The sequence below is a fragment of the Folsomia candida genome, unplaced genomic scaffold, assembly GCF_002217175.1.
Source record: "Folsomia candida strain VU population unplaced genomic scaffold, ASM221717v1 Fcan01_Sc001, whole genome shotgun sequence".
Lineage (NCBI taxonomy): Eukaryota > Metazoa > Arthropoda > Collembola > Entomobryomorpha > Isotomidae > Folsomia > Folsomia candida.
In genome coordinates this window covers 17,201,966-17,220,609 of record NW_019091193.1, presented here as the reverse complement: position 1 = coordinate 17,220,609, position 18,644 = coordinate 17,201,966, and the positions used below count along the sequence as shown (strand labels likewise).

Sequence of the window (18,644 nt, the reverse complement as noted above, 5' to 3'; positions counted from 1 at the left end):
TCAAAATTTTGTCGAGTCATTTAAATCCGTGCAAATAATTAAAACCGTGAAAACCAGACTTTTCGAATTTTTTGCCTTTGATCTCGGACACCCGGTTATAATAACTTAACGGACCAAACCGTCGCACAGGCCTTGTCTATCAAGTTGATTCCCCATACATATGTCATTCAAAGTTTCATAACCATGTTACATAAATAATTTTAAGGTCATCCAGTGGACTTGACCTCTGTCATTACCCTTTATCCTGATTAAAAAGCAGGAAGCAAAAAGCTGATCTATTCGAAAGCAGGACGGATGGGCGGAAGGGTAGAGCCCATGTCTAAAGGGGTATTGCCCTTTAATTATGCACATAATTAAACCACTGTCTTTCCAGTACTGGACATAAAACTCTTTCCATCATGTTGCATTGTGGACCAATAACTATGCATCAAGTTTTTAACATATCAAATTTCATAATTTAATAAAATTTAATTTATTCATAGCTCGGTTATTATTTATGTAGGTACCAATTTTCTAGTTCAAAATTTTAAATTTCTATCAGAAACTAATAAAGTTGTACCGTGACCAACTTTAAATACCAATATTGATGGTTTTTCAACCATATAGAAAATCCATAAAATATACCTGAATCAAAAATTTAAGAATATAATTTCAAAAACGAACGTGATGAAAAGTGCGTAAAAATACGTAATTGCAAAATGCATGCATACTTATCCTTAAAATTGTTTAGTTTAGCTTTGTGTATTAACATCAACTTTGTCTAATAGTAAGCTGCAAATGTCAAAGCGAATGGCAGGGTCCTGGCCTATCTGTGATGGTATTAGCATTCCGGTACAAAATCGTTTGGAAGTTTTCGCTGGAGATAATAATAGTTCGACTGGCCGAAATAAATACATACACAACTTTAGGACACAACTGATTGAACTAATTTTCAATTAGTGAATCAAACCTAAAAGTTTAATTCGATCCTACAATTTTTTCCGACTCCACACTTCTTCCAATCCAATACTTGAGTTGCTACAAGTCTCATCCTCAGTCACGTATTTTCTCCCTTCGTATTTTCTTCTTGGACGTGTTCGAGCGAACAAATAAATTGACAAACTAAACTAATCAGAAAACTTGAACAAGTTGCAGTTTGAAATTAGCCAGTTAAAATTATGTAGTAGAATATACCGTATTTTACCTACATGCATACTTGGTTTTTTTGTGCATCTCTAAATAAATTGCAGTCACATCCTTATGAATGTTGACTACAATTAACATGACAAACTAAAAGTCGAATTGTAAAGTGCAAGGTTGAGGTGTATGTTTGTAAGTAATAGCAGAATATATATTTAGTACTTATACACACCTCACTGATAATGGTCATAGACAAAGACAGAGGATGCCCGAAATAAACCAAGTTTGTCGACAATGATTCTTCTGCAGCTATGTATGTGCTATGCCAGATAGCAGATCTTGAATTTGATTGGCTTCCCTGTAATAATAAGAAGCTGTCTGGGTTGGTTGAGGTCCATAATATATAGACACTCTTTCCATCCTTATGACTTTCATTGTTTTATGGCCACGAAGGAGAATAGAGCTGCTCCTGCATTGTCCCATATTCTACTTTCTTGCCACATAACCACATAACTGAAAGACAAAGTTAAGTCCGGGTTTCAAAGGACAGAGGCAGAGGGGAAAGCGACTTTTGCTTTCATGGGGGAATTTCCGAGGTGGGGAAAGGCAATCAATGTATGTAATTATTATTTTTATTTTCGAATTAAAGATAAGACAACAATCAAGTAAAATTTTACAAACAAAAATTCTCTATAACGATTACTGTAATTTAATTTCTCTAATGAGACGAAAAGGCATATTTCCAGCAAAGAGAAAATCTGGACGAGCAGAAGAATCGGGGGTTGTAATACCGAAGTCGAAGAATCGTACTCCCTCGTTCGCCAACTTCTCTCCCAGAGATCTATCATGCCCAGATAATTTCTCCACTTTCTTGTTACACATTCGCTGCTTTAGCCCGACTTGCTCGTTGATTTTCTTGTTCATTTTGAAGCCGAATGCCTAAATTAAGAAGAAATCATACTTTTACTAAATAATTCAAAAATCTCCCTGAAGGGAAAAAGCAGAAATAAGTACTCACTTGGCCAAATCCCTCGATTCTGCGCATGAGGGTGTCCGACCCCACAACCATTGCCAACAACTCGTCCTCCCTGTGGTTTGATGGACGTTCCCGAGGTTACAATCAATGTAACATGCATCGAAGAATCTGTAGCCTTGGAGGATGAGGTCGTGCATTGTTCCAGATTTGGGATGGTATTTATTCGATGATCTCTCTAGAGAATTCAACCCTAGATAAATGAGAATCTCCCGTGTCCCATCGTCCTTGTTCTTGATGATGTGGGCTTCAACTTCAGCCCTTGACATCGTCACCGTCTCCGGCCAATTCACCCCCACGCAGACATAGTCCCAGAAAAACTTGGTCCGCAGTTGGGCATCAGTCTTCTTGGCATAATCGGGGTATTGGGAGACATCGGCCGTCGTCTCGTCATTGACGCTGATATTTCTATTGAGAAATGGAGAAATATAAATAATTAATATCTTTTCTGTTGAGATTATCTAAGAAATAATGAAATTAACAAGATTTTACTCACATTCCAGAACTGAGAAACCTCGTGTCGGGGTCAAGTCCGAGATACTCCAACAACTTTTGGCTTGGTGCATCTCTGAAAGAGAATTAAATATTATTATTATAATCCTCCTCTCAACAATTACGACGACTTAATGGTTTTACTTACCCTGGACGCAGTACTCCGAGTTTGCCAAATTTCTTGTCGAACTCTGTCTTGTGCTGATAAATGCGACGCATCAGAGCTGGAATCCATGGAGTAGAGGGGTTACTGGCGATGTGCCTGGATCTTTGCGCCGTCAACCGACGGTATTCCCTGCAAAAATAAATGCGTAAAATTAATTATTAATAATCTCTTGAGAGAATTCATTGTAGTATTGCAACATACCTAAGTTGGACGACATCGAGATCGGCGTATCTCATTCCTGGGAAACAGGACATTACTGTCGGATGTATCCCGGTATCGTCGTATCTATCGTACGCATGTTCCAAAACGGGCACCCATGGCGTTGTGGGGTTGTCCACAACATGTCGCGATCTCTGCTTGGCAAGTCGATTGTATTCTCTATAAAAAATAAATAAATAAGATTAAGTATTAACAATCTCTTTAGAGAATATAAAATAATGTTAAATACCTCAATTCAACCTCGTCAAGGCTAGAGTATGTCTTTCCTGGGAAACAGGACAGGACGGCCGGATGCACCCCTATATCGTCATTTTTCTTATACTTAGGTTCCAGGACTGGAATCCAAGTATTTGTGGAGTTACTGGCGATGTGCTTGCATCTCTGCGCCGACAACCGTTTGTATTCTCTATAAAAATAAATAAATAGAATTAAGTATTAACAATCTCTTGAGAGAATATAAAATAATGTCAAATACCTCAGCTCATCCTTATCAAGGTCGGAGAATTTCTTCCTCGGAAAGCAGGACATGACGCCAGGATGTACCACCTTCCCCCCTGCTCTCAAAAAATCCACCGTGAGGGTAGGCGTTGTGCTGGAGGATGACGACGATGCAGTTGACGGGAGAGACCTCTGCCTTAGAGTTAAAAACGGCCTGTTTCACACAAAGGAAAACATTTCTCTGATGAGATAAAACTACAATTATTATTTATAAAACATCGCACATACTTTTCTACCATCACAGGCTCAGCTGCTGAAGGAGGAGGGTCGATAATTTGCACCTCATCATCAGAACTACATAAGTATAATTAAATAATTAATTGCACCACTAAATTCTCTCAACAGATAGTAACAATAAAAACATCCTTCAGTGAAACTTACTCAACGTAGTAACTCGCAGCAGAATCGTCAAAAAAGCCAGACGACGACGATTTATTAAGTCCCCCGTCAAGAGACTTCTCACTAAATAAATCAAGAAAAGACGCAATTAATTTCTCTATTGAGATAAAAAAACATCTAATGTATCAACGACGACAAATTACTTGAAAGAGTCATCAACTGTTGCTGGTGGAAGCGACGCCGCTCCATTTCTCTCCGGAGATGAATCACTAACACAGAAATAAACAATAAATTATGTAGTTTCAATATAAATGACAATACTTTTTCTCTCCAGAGAGAGAGGGTAACGAAAAGAATAGTTACTTCTCTGAAGAGGATGATAATCTTCTCGCTTTTGAACGACGGCGACGAGATGACGAAGTCACTGGAGCGTCATCATCCGACACATTCACGACCGGCTGTTCGTCAGCGTCATGTTCGTCCGAAGACCTAAATAAATAAAGATTAACAATTGTTGCAATAATTTTAACCAAAACTTCTCTCAAGAGATTGGCAAACACTTGTCGATGACAAATAATAATTACTTACTCGGAAATTGTGATTATTCTTCTTCGACGTGACATATTTAGATAGAATAATTGTTAATTTCAATTAATTAATTTTAAATATTAATTATACGGGAGAACAATTTCTAATATTTACTTCTGCTTGAGAGGGAGATTTTGGGTTTGGGGAAGTGGCTGATTGCTGGAACGTTTTGTCTTACCTTGCGTGATGAGCGATTTATTTGTCGAAAGAAACTTGTCTCGCTCGCGTCTCATGTTGCCTCTCTTCAGAGAAAACGTTTCAACTTTACTTAGTAGTTAAAAACAGGGCTTCTTGTTAGTTCTTTGAACATATTCAAATTTCAGCAAAACTTAAAGCTCGGCTCAGAAATTTAACGAAGTGCATACGCCAAGTATCACTCCATTCCTCATCTATTGACAACCATTTGGAATGGAATCTGTCATCAAACGAATATTTTAAGTTTAAATCGGTTCAGCACCGCACAACATTTCAGTTCCAACGAGAGAATGATTGAAATTTTTTTTGTTACATATTGTTAAATGAGATGAAGGAAAATATGAGATAGGCCCAATCCTATATATACACTCACTTTTTGCACTACTAAACATTCATTGTTGATTTAACGTCAAGATGGAATTATGATGTATGGGGTAAGAGAGTTTCTAGGGCTTTAAATGTCATAGATTTCAGATAGGATTACTCAACTTGGGAATTACTTTTCCTTTAAGAGTTTTTACTTTCCCAAACTTTCTTAAAGCCAAACAAACATTATGGTAGCAGCGACTCCAGGATGAGTGTTTTACCACTGCTTGTGGCTCTAGTACATAGAGCCTGTCTTGTGCGTATACATGTGTATGTATGCACCAGAAGGAGACCATAAATGTTCAGGCTGGACCAAATTTTCGAGGCATAGCGGTCTGGCCAACAGAGACGTATTCATCACATTATAGCGTGGTTTCTTGCCTACATACAGCTTCGGTATAACTGAGGAGACCAGTGCCACTCACGAAATTGGTAAACTATTTTTCGACGCAGCTTAATATAAGTTGGTTGAGTCACGTCTTCTTCCAAAATAGCGACAACTAAGAGTGATGTATTACTTAGGTCTTAAGTATCAATAAGCAGTCACACAACAAACTGATGACAGTAGCTTCCCATAATCCTCCACCTTCTACTTGTAATCTTGTCATCTTCTACCATCTGTCCACAATCAGACTTAGGGCACCGAACTCCATCCATCCCTCGAATACATATTGGGCATATGTGCAACATTTTGCCAACTTTTACTTCTTATGGCATATAAATCCATTTGGGTTTTCTCGTCGTTCAATATACAGCTAACAACATGATTACCTTTTTTAAAACATTATAATTCTCTTATAAGATGTGTATAAACCGAACACAGTGTGAATTTCAATGGCATACTTCGCATGACGACCTTTTGTGTCTATAAAAAATGTTTTATTTTGGCCAACTTCCCATTCCCGTCCCAGGAGAATAGATCGGTATTGACAACATGAAAAGATTAGCTGTCTTAAAAAAAAGAGATTATATTGACAGCTCCGAATTTTTTTTATTTCGCTACACCTTTTCTCATGGGGTTCTCCAGTTAGGAAGCGATTAGGCTTTGCTTACCTGACTCCTTTGGTTGAAAGGGGAACTTAAAGCTCAGCCCTAAAAGATAATATTTTTCCTCTTTCTCACTTGGACCGAAAAGATACCATCCGTGCTCAGCTTCCCGATACTTGCACTCCCACTGATGAACAAGTCAATTCACTATCAGGGAAGGGACCCGAGGAAGAAACAGAGAGTAATACCAGAACTTAATAGGAAAGAAATATAGCCAAGAAAAGGAGATGAGAGCAGTCAGGCATTTGTGACACACTTTTGTGATGATACACACAGATTGGATCTAGAATTAGAGGAAATACATAAAGCTTTTAGAGGAGTTGAAGCTGACTTGCCTTCTCAGTGGATTTAGAAGACCAAGCTACATCACCACCAGCCCCACCACCACCACGACGACTGCAGACTCTCACCACTAACCGAGGGAAGAAGAGCTGTACAAAAGTGAGTTCTGAATGGTGGCAAAGGCTGATATCTTGCTGGTGAAAGCTCAGAGAAAGTGCGACGAGGAATCAATCTTGATTACAAACTCCCTTTTTCCCGTGGGAAACACCAGAGTGGGGCAACAACAGCCAAAGTCAGCTTGTGTGGAAAGGTTGCCAAGAATAGCCGAAACTAACTCTTTATCAAAGGAAATATATTTTGTGGAGGGAATAAGTTTAGACTTGAAATATCCATGAAGGCATTTTCACAGCTTTATTGTCGACGGTGGTGCAGAGGTTGGTGGCAAATGTGCCATTTAGAATTTGTTACTCGTTTAGTTTTGCTCCTTCGTGTAATGGGAACTGTGTACATGATTCATATCTCAAACCACCACTGAGTAATTTGCAGATCAAAATTTTTGTCATTAATGTATCTGCATATTAGCTCTCTTCCACGACACACCCCTTGCTTGCAGGCTGATGGTTGGGCTGGAGTTGTTCAAGACGCATATAAATATAAGCTGCTTTTTGATTTATGGAACGGACGAGAGATTTATAGGGGAATTTCGGAAGATGATGCTGCACATTAATGTCAGGGTCACTTTCTCTTTTAATTTAGATAAATTCTTAAATCTGTCAAGTTGAAACATTTAATTGTTCAAGAGATTACTTGCCAAGGAATAATAGAAATAAAAGTAGATGGATTTTGCGTAATTGGTCAACTACTTTGTAAAGCTACGTCCAATTAATTTGTGCGTGTAAAAGTATATACAAGTTTTTATAAGTAGTTAAAAACATTATTATACTTCACAAAGAAAAGAACGTCGTATTTTAGCAAGTGTTTCTTAAAAAAATCACCGACCTGGACAGGTAGTGTTTCCAGATACGTACCTAATTTCGGGTACCAATTAAATAGTATGTCGGAAAGTTGCAATCATGCGAACTTGCAATTTCCAAAGCATCATTAAAAATAGCGTGATGATAATCTGAATCATGATGCATACAGAGATTTGCTGTAACATCCTACAATAAATACGTGATTGAATTAAACTATTCAAATTCGTATCAGTCTATGTAATACTTGACTAAGTTTGGAATTGCGACTAATGTTTAACATATACATTACCCAGGACGACTTTTTATTGAGCAATCGCAAATCCATCTTACACGAGGCATTTTGATACCATCATTTGCTTGATAGAATTACACACATGAAGCTAATTTACCAAGCATGGCGCATGAATTCGGTATGATCGCGGTCCAGTTTAGTCAGTCGTGTAGGGCTATCAGCGAGTAAAGATGTTTAGATAATCCCTTAGCATAAAAAGGCCATTGATAGCGTAGATATTTCTGCATCTGTAATCTGAGCTCAAGTCCTTTCAACGTAAGGAAGCGATATTCGCTTTCACCCAATATTCCGTGCCTCCATCATCCTTCTGCAGCAAGTCATATGAAAAGATATGGATTACTGACTCAGGAAAGCATGCAGAGTGGGAGACGTTGGAGAGAAACTTTTCAGTGGCACAAAATCAAGCTTTGTGTGCGGAGACTCGAGTCAACTCTTCTTCAGTGCCTTCACGAGAGACGCATTCATTCATCCGTCCATCCATCCATCCATCGCATATTCATGGATTGAAGGAAGGAAGGAAATAAAGATATGATTTAAAACTCTACTCACGCCTCTTTTCCCAATGCGGAAGAAGTACCCCTCTCTTTCCCCACATTACAAAATGGTTCAGTAGAGCAAAGATCGAAATTTGGATTTCTGGGCTTCCAGAATAATTCAAATTTCTGCTACCTTTTTTGGAACTTTACGTATAAGAGTTATTGTCATCAAAGGAGTGCAAGTATTCTTGGAGTAGTTTCATATCCATCCACGTGCGTTTAACATTACATTGAGTGCCAAGGTTGGATCAACTCTGCATAAGTAGTTTAAGAAGCTGTAGTTGGTCCAATTGTTCAGCAGGGGACAGATCAACTTTTTCTCTTTCTCCAACGACGCAACATACATTGTGCTGGACGGAGTGAATTCAAGCCTTGCAAGGTTTCTATTGAAATTGTGGAATTTTCATTTCCACACAATCCATTTGAAATATAACGTCAAGCAGAGTTGAAGAATTCAGCTGAAATTCTGTACTCAAATTCTGGCGGAATGTACACCAAGTTAGAAGCTTGTGAACTGTGAAGAGATTCAATGACCTCGTAAATGCGAAATCGTTCCAACTCAAAAAGGTCCCTAGTCCAAGCGGGTCTCTATAAATTCAGAATTCTATATAAATATATACTTGAACCACTGCTCGCAAATTTTTCAGCTTCCAAAACGCTGTTACAAAGCTTCCTACAGTCATCAGATAAAAAATAATATACCAAACACTGATTTGTGAGCCATTGGGGGGAGACTTCCTCCCCTTCACTCTTCCCTTAAGTTTGCTTCATAATACCCGTTGGCCCTTACGGAATTCCTTCGTCTCTTACCAACCACTAACAGGAGAGAGACAGCGAGAGAGCGACCGTATTCGTTTTTGCAGAACTCATCGAACTCAACACAGTTGGAAAGAATGTTTGCACAAAGTTTCTTTTCTATTGTTGATTGCAAAGAAAATTGTGAACAAACATTGCAAACCATGGCAGATTTTCCCCCTTAAACTGGGATAATATTTGCTGAATAGAAACGGGACCGCAAAGAGGAAAGGTAGCGCAGAGACAAAATGAAAAAAAGAGAAAGAATGTGATGTGTGACGAGTGTTTATATTGACCAAGTGAAGCCAGGCTAGTCAGGGAAAGAATTTATTTGGGCATATTTTACGACCTTTTATCTTCAATTGGTAACTTGTTCTATCCTCAGAACTTTAGTGGATCTATTGTATTGTGCCAATAAATATGTATATGCAGCATAGTTGGGGAGGACCAAATACTTTCTTTTGCATCAAAATGAATTTCAAGATTTGTGGTCGAAAGTCAACTAACTGTGAAAGCCTGGATTTGGTTTTGCTTTTACTGTTTGACTTTCTTATATTTGATGACGAAGAATTTTCTTTGATTCTAACAATTCTTCACGAGGAGGAAGAGATTGAGTTGTTTCCGTATCCGCGTATAAAAAATGTATGTAGCCGTGCAGCTTATTCGAGACCTTGAGTTTCGGCATTTGCGTGCTAGTCACCACAGAATTGATTTAGAAGCTTTCAGTATGCACACACAAATGGTGTCAATTTTTTGATTGAAAGTAAGCACTGCTACAAGAACAACCAAGATGTAGATATGACAATGTGTAACTTATGCAGTAAAGTGTTGCAACCCAAGAAAAAGTCTACATGTGTAAATTATCTTACAGATGATACCAACTATTTTTATACGGTATTTTTGTCATATGTAACCAAAAATTTGATGTGCAAAATTATACAGAGAATTCTGTGAACTTGGCAGTCAATCACGAATCGAAGGATTACTATTCTTCATAACGACATGCATCGCACTGAAAATGAACATATAATAGCAACATGAAATATTGAAAAACAAATACTGTTTCTATTTACGTAATTGGATACCTGGTACTTGGCAAATAGTGAACTACTAAGATATTCACTTTGACCCTATTATTTAAACAAATTTCAATATAATTGTCGTTGTCCGGTAGCAGCAATCGGATTGAAATTCCACTAGCATAGCTATCATCACAGGTCAATTTATTGATTTGAAAGCTAGGTTGTTTGTTTGTAAAGTCCGATGGCACCCATTTTATGAAAACCTTGCTGAATTATTGCTCGTCGGAACTGCCAAATAAATGTTCTACACAATGCAATGGGAACAATATATTACGATCTTATAGAACCCGTTTTACTCCATGCTACAATAATCGTGTGCCCATGTGTCACTGGGGTCACATTAAATCTTTAATTAATACCGGACAAAGCAAACATAATAATGACCAGTAATTCAAGAATATGTGTGACTACATATAACACAGTGTACATATACATATGCATACATATAAAATACATATTTAGATTTGGACTTGGCCTGAGATGATTGACACATATAAGTAAGAAATAAGTGTAAAGTAAATGCACATTAAACAGTCGAAGAAAAATATAGTAGTCATCTTAAGTCTCCCTAATTAACTTCCTCCTGACAAGATGGACACGACAAGCTGGACAGGAATTCGGAATGAAAGACCCAAGCCGTTATTTCTGTAGTAAATAGTTCTTTAAATTGCCAATAAAATCAAGCATCGTAAAAACACTGGCAGAATTGGAGCCTAGGGTAAAAAACGTTTCTGATTCTATCCGACGTATTAATGGCGATTTCTTCACAGAGTTGCAATTTAGCTTGTAGGTGATTTATTTAGTACTGAAGAACACTTTTATTGGAAGCGTTTTCTTCAATAAGTTTGGTGCAGTGCTCTCCTCACCAAAGGCGTTATAGTATTACGGACATACAAGCTAAATGCGTCATTTTCTGATTTATTTCTATAATTCCATTTAACCCAGCAACTACAGAATATTAATTAACCACAACTTTCGAAAACGTTGAGATCAACAGACAATTTAAATTCACAAAGTGTCTGAGGAAACCCAAAACAGCAACCCAAACTGGTAGATTTTGTTTGGGTTTATAACCTTGTGCAATGACAAAGCAGCTCAGCGACCCGGTCATCCACTCGAAAATCCAATACTGAAAAGACAAGCACACACAAGTTACTTCCGGATTTATTTATTTCCCTTTGGACAAGTTGGGAAAATCCTTGTATTCCTTCCAAGACAGTAAATACGACCAGTGGTGGTTGCATTCTCTTCGTTTCCAGACGCATCGGGGAAAGTAAATGTGACAAGTTTAATTAAATGCTTGGCAAAATTGAAGCGAAGTTGGGGAAACCTTTTGCTTATAATGGAAAAAAATAAAGGGAAACATTTTGCAACATCGATATTCCAATTTTCTGTGCAGTGTTGCGAGTTACAAACATTTGCCGTAGTGTTCTAATCCTCTTCAGTGCTGTTTTTGTCAGCAGTAATTTTCACTCTTGACTAAACTCTGATGCGGCTTTGGCCTATCTCTTAAAAATAAATGAGTATTTTAGTCTCTTGTTTCTTTTTCAGGCTGTAGGCAGCTATCTGTCCTTATCTTTAGTGTTTCCGTACAAAACGGCTTAAGTTTATTGTGCAAGTATTTGTGGATTTTGGAGTAGAATAGCCGAGCGAGGTTGGGAATGGAGTGAAAGAATGGAGTTACGAGAGTAAGAGATTTGCGATTGCTCAAGTTCCCTGCCTATTGTGCTTTCTCGGACCCACTGAAGCTGACCTGGTCATACAAGCAACCTCGCTGTATGTCTCGTATGGCTAAGCTTCCATATTCTTTTCCTATACATATTTAAACGCGTACTACGTGTCCTGTCAGTAAAAATATTTCGAGTCATTGCAATACTCAAAGCATCCTATGCATAATGTAAACTCTTCCTAGGATGAAAATTGCCAGTGTCATTAGTAATGATAAGACACCACCACAAGGAAAGGGTGCTAAAATTTTGGAGGGATAATAACATTTCGGTTAAGACTTGCGCAAACTATTTTGAAAGATGATGGTCGATCTACCCAATATCAGGTGCCTTGACCACGTTTGATTTTTTTCTCATAAGCTTCAAGTGTACGAGAAGGGGTAGTGAAATCCATATGTGTATCAATACGAGTATCTACCTCGGCACAAGTAGTTCTATAGGGCGATACCTGTCCACTTTACAATAAAGTATAAGGTGCGGAGCCATTATGATATTGCTCTCACCCTTAAATATAAAATCTCTCGTGATGGTAGCGGCCGGTGCTTATGCGACCTGAAGATAGCGCAATGCCGTTAGTCTTACTTTCACCCGTCCTCACCCATACCGCCACCCAACTAACAACTAACTAGGCCAGTCCGGTGATCGGGTAATCGATTGTCCACGACTTCCTTCCTTCGTTCTCCGTTCATTTATCATGCCGTAACCGTAGACTAGAACAGACTCACGAGATGTCTTGAAAGGTACTTGTGCCTTTTAGCTTGTATCAGCTATACTGACATTTTACACCCTTTCCTAATAAAGTCAGCCAACTTTTATAAAAGTGTTACGACCGACGGGCGATGAACGAGACACGAGGATACGAGACTCGGGGTGGCTGGAATGAAGAAGAATATAGCAAGTTGAACGAGTCAGCCTTCAATTTCTTTATTTCATATGAGTCCGATCAAACAAAGGATTTAATCCTGCATTCACTACACTTCCAAGCGTGTTGTGTTGCCAATACGGTTAAAAGCTCGAACATGAGCGAAAAAAGTCAGGAACGAAACAGGAAAGACAAAAAGTTATCAGAAGTCTAAGACCAAGTTGCTTCAGGGCCCATTCCATCTTCAGGATGAACCAAAGTTGTTGGAGAGTTGTGGTCGGTCGTGTTGGAAGAACTGGATTGTATGTACGTGAAGAAACCAAGTGGAGATCACATACAACAAGGAATAAACTCTGGAAAACTTTTCGCCCCAACTTTCCCCAGTATTGTCCACTTTCGCAGGGCAATGGACCATTCCAATCCAACCGTTCTCAAATACATGATGTACATAGGTCTGCCTCACGAACAAGAGAGCTGAAAAAAATCTTGTTCCTGCTCTCAAACTCACAGGGAAAGTAGCAAAATGGAAAAACACATTTGTTATGCCGGGTGCAAAAGAAATAGAATGGAATGCGGTGTAGTGGTGTCAATGTCCGTTTTCTTGTTGTACATGCATTGACATTGTTGGGATACAATGGCACTAAATACTCATAAAACTTTCTTTTGTCGTAGTATTATATATTCAACTTTTAGATACTTAAAGTACGTTTAATAATTTAAAAAGTAATTTATCTAATAAATTTGGGCTATTTTACACGGATTGCGTATAAACAAGAGAAAACAAATCAATCCGTAAGATCAAAACTGTTGTTGTAATCCATCCCTTCCCTTCAAACACATAATACGTATTGAGTGAATAACTGAGATTATGTCAAACAAACGAAACTTACAGACTTGACTTGTTCCATACGTTTTATCGCAGAAGAGGAAAGACTGGCTGTTGGAATATACTTAACATTACACATGATCTCAAATTACTCTGTTTATCTCGATTGAATGGTGGACCATCGAGTCATTAGTGAGTAATGTTGAACAAGCTATTCATGATCTGGGGATTTGTCATCATTAGATTCTTTTGTACTTGGTTTGGTATTTACCCCAGAGGCAGCCAGCTCGCCCGTATTCCGTGGACGGTGAAATAGGGATCATGCCATGATGCGTGGCAACATCTCCTCGGGTATACCCCGGATTTAGCAGTACTTTCCTCTTGTCCACGTAACGCTCACCTTGTTGTACTGTAGCCACGCGCGGTGTAGTCTCACCTTTTCGTCCATATCCAGGTTCCATGCCTGCTGGCTTATAATAAATATCTATCCATGTGAGAGATGGTCATGTGGCTTCAACAAAGCAGTAACTGGTTCTCCACCAGCAAGCAGGACAGATAAAACGCTGGAGCAAAGGGTGGAAGAGAAAGCAAAGTGTAATGATGAATGACGGGGGATTACTCCAAGGGTGAGCCAGGTCTGATTGTAAACCTACAAGTAGGATTATTGAGCACGACATTGGATTGGAAACCCAAGCTCGACTACCGACCTGGCTCATTTCGAAGGGAATGAAGTATTTTCCTTGCAATAAGGGACAAAGGGAAACACTGCCTAATACCGAGTTGTAGGAAGTGTATTTAGAACCTGGGGTGGAGAGATCAGGAACCAAGCAAATCAAGCAGGAATGGATGGGATGAAAAATGTCTACCAGACAAACATCTCGTTTCCTATTAATCGAACTCATTCCCCAATCCATTAATTTCTTCTCCCCCACCACCAAATGAACTAACGCCGAACCCTTCCTCCCTAATAAGATCCGACTAACTGACTCCTGCTCCAGCACGGGTTTTTGCAATCTTGCTCAATTGACTTCAACCAAGACTCGATTCAAGATCAAGTTTCGATCTCATTCCTCGCTCAGTCTCGCCTTTACCTATTTTACTAATTGTTCCGAATCAGACGAGAATGTAATTAACGTCAACATGGAAACTTTATTAAAGTGCGGATTGCCTCCTCTTGAATTATTACTTTGGTTCAACCCTAATCTTGAAGAAGATACCTCTCCCTTTTGTTCATATACGAGTGATATGTTACTTGGCAGTATGAATTTTCCAAGGGCATTCTAGCTTGTTTAATTTGAAATTGTCCAACAATTTTTACGCTCATACAATAAAGTCACCTTTTGGATATAAAAGTATAGAATTTGTTATTTAAAGTTTTTGCACACCTTGTGTAAATCAAAGCTTGGGCAAAATAGATTCAAACGTTCGTGGATAATATCGCTTATTCTTTTTATAGCTTTCTACTCTGAAAGGAACGCAAAAGATTTTTCTGCTGATTTTTTGATGAGAATTTTTTGTCAGCACTACCAGAAAATGGTGATACAGAATTGCAGCGCATCCGCTGAGGATGAGTATCAATGAGACCTCGAATTTGGAAAGTGTTATTTCGCATACATTTATCTATATGATTGACAGATACAAAGTTATTGGAGGTGACGGGAGAAATATGAATTTAACAATTTCAACGCTCTGGGTTCGATACAGTTTGGGTACAATGGATTGTCATTCTGGGTGAGCCAACTCACATTAGATCTGCTGCTTGGGGATCCGGGTTTGATTTGCGGATTTTTTTGATTCGCAACAATGCTCAACCTTTTCGTCACATACATCACTCTGTCTCAGTATTCATTGAGATAGATTAGTTGCTTGGTTGACAGGCGTAATGGGGAGGAAATGGTCTTTTCCCCTCCTTGGAGAAATTGCCCTTATTCTGGACGGCATGGCACAATTCCCATCTTTCTTTAACGGTAACGTGGACCGTCATAGGCAGAAGTATTTTCCCAGGATTCACTCCTCTGCCGTCGACGAGATGGGTTCCACGAAGCACTCCCACGACCACCACCCTCTTCCTCCCTACCACCACACTAGTCATGTTCTGGTCGAAAGTGCAAAAACACTGAGAGCGAACGGAAGGTTGAGAAAATGTATTCCGTGTTATGGATATGGAGACAGAGAGAGAAAGGTTTTTTACACAAATCGATACAAGTCTCCCCTATCTGCCTTTTTCGCACACATTCCCTATCCCCAGCACGAACAAGGCTTTTTAACATATTGTCTGTAAAGATAAGCATTGTCCAGGAAATTTATTGCTCTTGCGAAATATACGACAACTTTCTTTAAAAGGCTCGTCGGTAAGGTGCCTATCCGCGCACTGTCTCACTTTTCTCACGATCAGTGACATTTCTACTGGGACTTTTATCCACTATGACCACTCGCACTTATTCACCATGCTCCTGCTCCTCCTCCCGTCTCTTCCTGGCCGGAGCCACTTGATGTGAATATAATCCAAATAATCAGAAACTTGGGCTTTCTTCTCTTGCGCCCGAGTTGCCGTATGCGATGCGTTAGGCTTACTTTCCAATTTCGATCAAAATGGCAAATTGCAAAGCGAACCATGACCACTACATGCAAAAGAGAAAGGGCGAGATTTTGCGGTTGGAGAGAAGGTGTTCGGTTTTCTACTAGATCCGGCAAATTGCAGAAACTGACTAAACCTAGACTGCAGCAGATACTAACAGATAATACAGAGTAGCGATCTCGTCCTAGAAATGAGAAAGTACAGGCTGATTGGACGTGAATAAATATATAATAATATGTATGTGCCGTGTAACAAATGTACGCATTTATTGGAGCTAGAGGGGAAGAAAGTATTTCATTTTCTTGTCCTGAACTGAACGTATGTACAAGTTGACAGAGCAGCTTGATTCTAATGTCTCAAAAGAGGCTTAAATTTTTTCATTCATTCTGCTCAGGAGGAGAGCTTGTCGCAGACGGAATAACAGATTTTGATGCCCTTTGTACATGTTACGAAGTCAGTCTAGCAAAAGTGAAGGAGGATTTTATTCGATGGCCACATTTGCGTCCGCCACACCCACTCAAGATGCAAATAACACGAAAAGAACCTGTCTCATTCAAACCTTCAGCACAAATCCAATTTTTATCTGGTTTTGTTAATTTTTGCATTTCATTGATAATTGCTTTACCATGCCCAATATCAACTCAACTTTGTTCATGGCTTTTTCGGAGACATACCCCTGGCCAGAATTTTTTCTAAAATGCTAAAGAAAATTGAGCTTGACGTTGGATACGATAAAATAACTATTTAGGATCAAGAAGACCATCAAAATCCGGTCAAAGTTCTAAATCTAAATCCAAGTTCACTTTTGCTAGACTCACGAAGCACAATTGTAACATATCGAAAGGGCATCAAAATCTGTCATTCATTCGGTGACAAGCTCTCCTCCTCAGCAGGGGATCGTCTTATGTAGACAGGAAAAAGAGTGCCACGGATGAAGGGTTGATTTGCGTTGCGAGATTACCTAACAGAATGCAATTGGAGATTCGGAAATGTGAAATTGAGATACGCACTTTCGCAACGGACTACTTTTCTGCTATAAGGATAAGGAAAGTTGGCCGATAAGCTGTACGGACGATGGAATAGTTGGATGTAGCGATATTGATATTTGCAGTCAAGTCAACTCAAGTCCTGAACACAGTCAATCTTAAGCTGGCAAAAATTGGAAGCGAAAGTGCTTGGTTCTTAAGCAATAATCCCAAAAGGAAAGAGCAAGTTTGAGGTTCAGTGAACCGCTTCAGTCACTTATTGTGCTTTCACCATGGCTACGATCATTACTTGCTTCAGTCCTTAGAGTTGTAGTATTCAGAGCTAAGTTCAAAACTACAATGCTGTGAGCAATGTACGTTTGAACTGCTCTTATCTGATCAGTCAAGTATAATTAATTCCTCTTGATACGCTAGAAGCAGAGATTTAGGTTGCAAGTAGGGTGACAACATGCATAACTGCAAAGTAGGATCTAAAAATATGAACTAAGGTTATTTGTTCAAGGAAGAAGCACCCACCAGGTTCATAACGGTTTGGTAATTTTTACAGGTGATTTGCATTGTATATTCTTGCATATAATGAACTAATGTGGACTTCGGAATAACATTTGATTGGTGTGGCGGGTGCAAATGTGGCAATGTCATCATTGTTCGCTCATTGGGTATTACAACATGACAAAAAAGTCTAAAGCAGACAAGTAGTGAAGCTTTCCGCCTTAGAACATGTGAAAATGATATGACACTCGAAACGCCTCGCAGTAATATTTTCCTCAATTTTTGTTATGTTATAGATATTAAGCAATAGAACACAAGTAGAATTACCTTGAAAGTCGAAATCGATCATCACGACCTTATTATGTGGGTCGAAAGGTCAAAGGTCACCGAGCTCCATACTATACTTAGGATTAGTAGTTGCTTTAGGGTAGAAGACACATTTATATGTATCCCGCAAATAAAGGCAAAAACCGTGAGTGAAACTGCAAGGCTGCAACTTTTAATTGCGAAATGTTTTGCTGTCAAATACTTTCTTGTTTTCTAACGACATTTGAGCAGGTTTAATGCTTAATACAAAATCTTGACACGTTTGAAATTGACCATAGCAGACACCAATACTTGAACAACATTTTATTTGGACAACGTTCTAAGGATACGTTCTTTTAATGGGATATGTACATATTATGCAAAATGTGACATCGATCACAATATCAATACGTGCACGTCACGACGTAATTTGTAATGCTAAGTTTTGCAGCTTCCTAATCTTTCCCCTATCAAGTAAAAATGTTTGCTGAACTTGCTATCGAAAATGCAAACAAATTTTTTTTGCGTCGTGTGTATTTATCGATTTGATTCAAAAAGGAAAATCGAAGCTACGGAGGGACTCATGAGATTGAGATGGGATGTTTGAAGGTATAGTGCTACATACGTACATACAAAGGACATGCTTACATAAGTAGCAAGTAGCACATAAGGAGTCGTGCACACAAGTTAAGATTCCGCTTCTCATGCGATACAACAGCGCAGCAAAAGCGGCTCCCAAAGCTTAATGGGCAAGTTGACGTTTTGAGATCGGGTGAGAAAAATTTCTCAATAAACTCAAGTTCCTTTTCACTAGTGCATTTTCCCAGGAGATTTCAATACCAAA

At 38.9% G+C, this 18,644-nt stretch overlaps 2 protein-coding genes and 1 long non-coding RNA gene across 3 annotated transcripts in view; 2 read left to right on the top strand and 1 right to left on the bottom strand.

Moving 5' to 3' along the window:
- LOC110843321 overlaps positions 1 to 18,644 on the top strand; it is an 82,637-nt gene that overhangs the window by 15,048 nt on the left and 48,945 nt on the right. The gene's annotated exons all lie outside the window — the stretch shown is intronic.
- LOC118437695 lies at positions 1,742 to 3,951 on the bottom strand. Its single transcript, XM_035856981.1, has 9 exons — positions 3,909 to 3,951; positions 3,756 to 3,821; positions 3,505 to 3,681; positions 3,259 to 3,435; positions 3,012 to 3,188; positions 2,793 to 2,939; positions 2,649 to 2,720; positions 2,138 to 2,560; positions 1,742 to 2,058 (listed from the first exon to the last, which is right to left on the bottom strand). The coding sequence occupies exons 2-9, from the start codon at positions 3,764 to 3,766 to the stop codon at positions 2,040 to 2,042; spliced, it is 1,203 nt and encodes a 400-aa protein (XP_035712874.1). The 5' UTR covers positions 3,767 to 3,821; positions 3,909 to 3,951; the 3' UTR covers positions 1,742 to 2,039.
- On the top strand, positions 2,817 to 4,174 carry LOC118437699. Its single transcript, XR_004836292.1, has 2 exons — positions 2,817 to 2,932; positions 2,999 to 4,174. It is a non-coding gene; the product is annotated as an uncharacterized LOC118437699 (long non-coding RNA).